Raw genomic sequence first — 7,409 nt, 5'->3', positions numbered from 1 at the left:
AAAATTAACCTTTCCCATCTGAGAATTTTTGGATGTACTTGTTATGCTCATATCCAATCCCATCACCGAGACAAGCTTGATCCCAAGGCAATTAAGTGTGTTTTCATGGGTTACTCCTCCACTCAAAAAGGTTACAAATGTTACAATCCATGTTCCAGGAAGCTATTTGTCTCAAGAGATGTAAGGTTTGATGAGATCAAACCATATTTCAACAAACCATCAGATCAAAATCGTCAGGGGGAGCACTTACTGGATTTCTTTCCATTACCAAATCCAGTCGAAACAAGTGATTGTGTTCATTCAGTACCTCACAACAGTGACTCTCATGCAACCAATATTGACAACGTGATTATTGGAGATGAAACTGAAGCCTCCGAAGCACAAGTTGTTCCTCATGACAATGACACATCATCTATAGAAGAGAGTGGAGCTGAACCTACTATGATCCCATCTCAACCTCGGAGGAATCCAACTCGAGATAGACATCCACCATCAAGGCTACAAGACTATGTAACGTTCAATGTAAGGTACCCAATTCACAAGTTTGTAAATTACTCCAAAGTCTCTCACTCCCATGCAGCTTTTCTCAGTAAATTGTCAAATGAAAGTGAACCAAGGAATTTTCAAGAAGCCAATCTTCAAGATGTTTGGAGGCTAGCCATGGAAGAAGAACTCAAGGCTTTGGATGAAAATAAAACCTGGAGTGTAGTCCAGCTTCCAAAGGGAAAGAAGGTGGTAGGCAGTAGGTGGATCTACAAAACCAAATTTAATTCTGATGGCTCAATTGAAAGACACAAGGCAAGGTTGGTGGCTCGCGGTTTTACTCAAACGTTTGGAGTTGATTATAAGGAGACATTTGCTCCTGTGGCTAAGATGAGTACAGTGAGGGTTTTGTTATCTGTTGCAGTTAATCATGAGTGGCCGTTGTACCAAATGGATGTAAAAAATGCTTTTTTGCATGGAGACCTTGAAGAGGAAGTTTACATGCAATTACCTCCTGGTCATCCACAGGCACAGAATTCAAGTATGGTTTGCAAGCTTCACAAATCCATTTATGGATTGAAACAATCTCCACGTGCCTGGTATGCCAAGTTGAGCTCTGTACTTGAAAAGTTTGGTTTCAAGAGAAGTCATGCTGATTCATCCTTGTTTGTTCGAACTGGTTCAGTTGGCAAATTAGTTGTTCTAATCTATGTTGATGATATTATCATCACAGGTGATAATATTGATGAGATTAACACTCTTAAGCATTCTCTTCATCAGAAATTTGCCATTAAAGACTTAGGAGTGTTAAAATACTTCCTTGGGATTGAAATGGCTACTTCTCCCAAGGGACTGTTTTTAAGTCAACGGAAGTATGTGATTGACTTGCTTCAAGAAGTGAAGATGATAGATTGCAAACCGGCCCGTACACCTCTTGATAGCAAATTGAAGTTGGACTTGGAAGGAGAGCCTCTCAGCAATATAAGTTACTATCAAAGACTGGTGGGTAAGCTTATATATCTCACCATTACTAGACCGGATATAACTTACGCCGTCAGTCTTGTAAGCCAATTCATGCATGCACCCACTGAGGCTCATTTAAATGTTGTTAAAAGGATTCTAAGATACCTCAAGGGCTCCATTGGTCGGGGAATTATCATGAAGAACAATGGTCATACTCAAATCATGGCATACACCGATGCTGACTGGGCAGGGAATGCTATTGATAGAAAATCCACTATAGGCTACTGCACATTTGTTGGAGGAAACATCGTGACATGGAAGAGCAAAAAGCAAAATGTAATTGCTCGCTCAAGTGCCGAAGCTGAGTATAGAGCCATGGCTTCCACTGCATGTGAACTCATTTGGCTCAAGAGCCTTATCTCAGACTTGGGTTTTTTGAGCAACAAACCTATGTCTCTTTTTTGTGACAATCAGGCAGCTATGCATATTGCCTCCAATCCCGTGTTCCATGAACGGACCAAACACATTGAAGTTGACTGTCACTATGTTCGTGAACAAGTTCAGTCCAAGGTAATTCAAACCACATTCACTCGGAGCCATGATCAACTTGCTGATGTTTTCACCAAGTCTTTTGCTTCCACTCCATTTCAACGCTTGCTCTCCAAGCTTGGATCAATTAATCCCCTTGATCCAGCTTGAGGGGGAGTATTGGAAGTATTGGTAGCTGATAGATGTGATTAGCTTGGTGGTTGCTAGCTGTGATTGATTTACACGTCCTTAATTTAGGGGATTTGATCTTGTTACTTGTAACTAGAGTTTTCCTATAATTAATTTAGGGGATTTGATCTTGTTACTTGTAACTAGAGTTTTCCTATAATTAGGGGTTAAAGTTAAGGTTGTGGTGTGTTGGCCAACAGCTCTTAGACTGGCCAATGGTTCTTAATCTGGCCCCTGGATATTAGCATTCCCCAGCTTATGCATATATACCTGTGTAATCTTGTAAACAACACATAATGAGAAAATATATTCTCCCCATTATTTTCCACAAAAACTATATTATATGATAGTTCTTCGCATTGGAAATAGGACGGGACGCCAAAATGCTCAGGTACGCTATTATAATCATAGCATATGCATGTGAAAAGTTTATTAAGACTGTCTCTAAGTCTATAACCATTTTAGGTGAGAGCTGGATAGAATTATTAGGTTATCTTGTGTTTTCTAAGGAATGGGTAAATGTTATATTGTTATGTTATGTGTGTAACTGAGGAATGTAATGTTAGTTGTCTTACCTGAGCAGTGTTATGTGTAAAGCCCACTAGAAGCGTCATCCATTCAACATATAATATTAAGGATGCTTTTTAACTCCTTTCCTATAAGGTTGTGCGAATCACGATAAGAAAAACTTCTACACAAATGTCATATTATTATTAGCAGGAATATAGAAATTCATGCTCATATAATAAGGAGAGAAGTATTATTCTAATATTAAACAATCGAATTAGTTACCAATCTCAACTTCGTTTGTGCAGTGATTGATTTCTTGTCACCCCACACAGACACTTCAGTTTTGCTTTTAGTTCGTGAAGCACGAAATTACATTTAGTTTCACTTTCTATGTATTAGTATGAGTTGGACCAAAGAGTATGTTTGACTATTGCCATAGTTTGTTCCTTCCTGCTACCAAAAGTCGAAATGTTAATGAATAAAAAATGTGTTCGAAAAATACAAATGAGGAGAGGAGAGGAGAGGTGAGGAGGGGGGGGGCCATATTTTTATCAAATTCAAATCAAATGTCAAAAATGAAACGCAAGGCAGCGCCCTCAGACGTCAGCCAACCTACGTCACATGCAGCAGCAGTATCCACCACGGTCCACTCAACCCAACAACCATCCAACCCAAAAAAGAAAAGAAACAGTGCGACAAGAATATAATACCTACGGTGGTGATGGCGTCATTGCTTCAGTCGTCATGTATTCTCTATAATGATATTTTACCATTCTATCCATTACTTGCTTCCATCCAAATTCCAAATAGGGGTGGTCGGCTTGGGCCGGTGGGGTAATTTCGTCTTTCGACTTTTAAAGTGCACACCTCACGAAATCAGTGGTGATGATTTTTGGTGACATCAACAACATTATGTCATCTTACCAAAACCTGTGACTTTTTGAGAAACTTACATTTATATATAAAAACAAATCTAAGAGGCAGGCAGGCAGGCAGAGACTAGCTAGTCATCAAAAGTTGAAACAAACCAATTAATAATTAAGCATGGAAGATGAGAAGATTGATGATCATGTGGATACCAGCAGCTGTAAACATCCGGTAGATCATCAAGAAGAAGAAGAAGAAGAAGAGAGCGAGGAGATGAAGATGGAGAAGTTTTATTCATTGATTCGAAACTATCACGATGCTCGTAATCGTCTGCGATCAAGAAAGCTGCCATTTGCATGCAATGAGGATGAAGAAGACGACGACGACGATAACAACAACAACATCAGCATCAAGGACAAAAAGAGAAGAAAGGCGACAATGGGTGATGATGATCGGGAAGAGCCATCTGCTGCCGGAGGAGGAGGAGGAGGTTGGGTGCCATCTTTTGAGTTGGAGGATTTTGGCACAGAGTTTAAGTTACTCTTCCCTCTTCCTCCTCCTCTTCCTTCTCCTCCTCCTCCTCCTCCTCCTCCTCCTCCTTCTAACACTAGTAATTTAGAAACACAAGATAATGGTTTGGGGTCTTTGGACCTTAAACTTGCCCTCTAGCTTATAGCTACTTGTGTTGTTTTGTGTGCTTGCTTTGCGAATTGCATGTACATCGGAAATTACCAAGTCGAGTAACAATTTTTTCTTGTGTTCTGGGTTTTGGGTTAACTGGGTTCTCATGATTTTTGCTTTTTAATCAAATTCAATGAAATTCAATTATCACTTATTTCTTTATCATATATTTTTTATGGAAGCAAAGCATCGCAACACGCGGAGCGCATGAGAATCTGATTGGATAAGAAAAGGACAAAAGTGACAATTAAGCATATTAATTATTTCACAGCAAATTGTGATGATGCGACACGTCCTTCCACGAAATTTACAAAAGCTAAGATAGGAGGCTTCGTTTTCGTCCCTTGGTCTCATTCTTTTTTTGGCCATTTTCCATATCCGGACCCCCTACCCTATCTTTGACTTTAACAAAACGTAAACATTTATGAAAGAGTAATTCTATTTCCACCATGATGTCTTATTTTCTCACTAATTTTATCTTCTCATCCATAAAATTGAATAAACACAAATCTATCTTTTTACCTATCATTATTCTTAAAATACCCTTTAATTGTATTTCCATATTTGCTATTACAATTTTTTTTAAATTCTGTAAAAAAACAATAATAAAAAATTCTTCAATTAGCCAATTCCCACCCCAACTTTCTCCTCTAGCGAAAACCCAACAATCAACACCATGACCTTACAAACATTTAACTCTCCTTCTTCAACCAAAGAAAAACTCTCCTTCTACTGCCAACGAAAAAAACACTCCTCTTCTTATCATTCGGAAAAGAAAAAAAATTCGCACTAATTACTCTATTTGTTCCAAAAAATAAAAACATATTTGCTTTATTTTATTTTTAATTTCAGAGACTATAATAGAGGTGTTATTTGAGTTTGAAATTAAAAGGAAAGACAGAGACAAAGGAAGAAAAGGAAATGGTCATGAGTTTCTGTCAATTTTAGAGTTTTCCAAAAGCTCAAAGTCGATGTAATTATGGGACTACTTGAGCTTTAGAGTTAGAGAAGAAAGAAAAACAATTGTATTATGTGTGACTAAAAATAAAATTGGGGTTATGAGTTTGCAAGTTTAGGGTTTCTTCTGGTTCCTAATTTTTGAAGAACGTAGATAGAGAAAGATGTTGATTTTGTTTTGTTTGGTGGGTTGGGTATGAAGATTGGTGTGGATTTCGAACCAAAAAAGAAAAAGAAAAAAGAAAATACGGGTGTGGGTGCGTGTGGGAGAGATTGAGAAAGTTGTCCTCGTAAGTCATTTTACAAAGAAATAGATTTATCTTTAAAATTTTAAAAATAGAATGAGTGAAAAAATAAAAAAAATGGATGAAAATAACAATACTCTTTATAAAATGATCTTAATTTAGGATCTACACTTACTTCACACGTGACCGACCTAACTTCGCTTTTTTATTTTTTATTTTCTTTTGAGAGGGAACTAGGCAAGGTTGGCATTTGGGTCCCGTGAAAGAAACGAATAATAATGATACAACCTTGACATCTTCAACTTGACTTGATATTTATGTATCACTTCACGGGGTCTCTGCCAAGCCACGAAGGAGCGTGGAAGCAACCCATAAATTGATTAACTGCAAATTTTAATAATTCTGTGTACCTTTCTGACTTAAACTACCCTTTCTTTAAGGTTTGGCCCTCTCCAAACGAGTATCACATGGAGACCCATGAGAGCAAGAAGAGGAAGATGATCATTAGCAATGACGTTGATGCTGCTGCTGCTGAAGCTGATGATGAAGAAGAGAAGATTGAGAAGTTCTTTGCTCTTATCAACAACGTCCGGGAAGCTCGTCACCGATTGATGAATGGTTCGAATGTAATATTGAAACGGGAAGAAATTAATGACAACAGATCAAACAAGAAGAAGAAGAAAAAAGTGGAGGAAGAGGAAGAGAAGGTCATAGCTGAGGTTTGGAAGCTATCATTTCAACCTGAAGATTTAATTGAAGAAGAGGCTCATCATGAGTTCAAAATCCCACACGTGATATCTGGGATTAGTACTACTAATAATGCTCAAAGCAGAGGCTGCTGTAACACAGAAATTTGTAAACATGGTAATAATAATTTAGATCTCAGGCTGTCTCTGTAACTGTTCATTGGGTGTAACATATATATATATATATATATATATATATATATATATTGTCGAAGAAGCAGTTGATGCAGAAAAATAAGTTTGATTACGATTACAAATATGCTTTGCTCTAATTTGACACAATATCTCTATGATGCAAAAGATAAGATTGTTGAGTTGCCAAATATTGACTCACTCCAAGGACAAGAAACTAAATTGGCTCTAGTAAATGAATGTAGTTACAAAAGATAAGATGCTGTTATGTATCAACGATGACAAGAGGAATTGGGTTCTGTTTTTATTCTCTTACTTCACTTTCTGAAACCCACCCACCCATACCAGTTGGCCCTATATAAGAATACAAAAATGCCCACATCTATACACCACATTGTATGCCACCTCTTTAATAAGTATGTCTAGCATTGCTATTACTTTTTCGGTCAAAAGCGGTTTAGGTATTACTTGACACATTTAGCACTTGTTCTTGCACTTTGATTTGATCAACTTTCTATTCATCATATTGACAGTGAAGCCAATATGGTTGCTCTTATCACAGTACGAAAATTCGATAATTTTGCCGATATTCGCAGCTTTAAATGGTCATATTATAAACTAAACAACTTAAACTCAGCGCACACTTTGTGATTATAAATTATGGAATCTAGTATATATAATACTTGCGAGACTTTCAAAAATTAAACAATTTAAATTCACTGACGCTCTCGCACACAATGGGGTTCGAACCCCTCTCCACTCCGGAATTTGCAACCACTTCACCACCACGTTGCTCATAACTTTGTGATTATAAACTATGGAATCTAGTATATATAATACTTGCGAGCTGCTTTTCAAGTTTCAACTTTTTATAGGAACTCTATATGGTACTAAGTCACTTATGTATCTTACCATGCAATGTATAAAATGTAAAATATTATAGTAAATCATTATATATAAATGATTGTGGTGTGTTTAATCTTTTTTCATTAATTACTACATATTTTCTATACTCACGGTGTTTGTCAGCTCGCTATATAATCAACTTAAATTAGTTAAATCCATCATGCAATGCATTTTCTTCCAATTTTTTGTGATAAACTAATAG

At 37.1% G+C, this 7,409-nt stretch overlaps 1 protein-coding gene across 1 annotated transcript; it reads left to right on the top strand.

Annotated features, from left to right (window-relative positions):
- Window positions 1-5,726: 5,726 nt before the first annotated feature.
- LOC117622777 lies at window positions 5,727-6,371 on the top strand. The gene has a single exon (XM_034353551.1). The coding sequence runs from the start codon at window positions 5,891-5,893 to the stop codon at window positions 6,320-6,322; it is 432 nt and encodes a 143-aa protein (XP_034209442.1). The 5' UTR covers window positions 5,727-5,890; the 3' UTR covers window positions 6,323-6,371.
- The last annotated feature ends 1,038 nt before the right edge of the window (window positions 6,372-7,409 follow it).

This window comes from Prunus dulcis, chromosome 3 (assembly GCF_902201215.1).
Source record: "Prunus dulcis chromosome 3, ALMONDv2, whole genome shotgun sequence".
Classification (NCBI taxonomy): Eukaryota; Viridiplantae; Streptophyta; class Magnoliopsida; order Rosales; family Rosaceae; genus Prunus; species Prunus dulcis.
The sequence above is the reverse complement of the archived record's forward strand: the minus strand, read 5'-3'. Positions and strand labels throughout refer to the sequence as shown.

Coding starts and splice junctions, on each gene's coding strand:
- LOC117622777 (XM_034353551.1), top strand. CDS start 5,891: ATGGAGACCCATGAGAGCAAGAAGAGGAAGATGATCATTAGCAATGAC.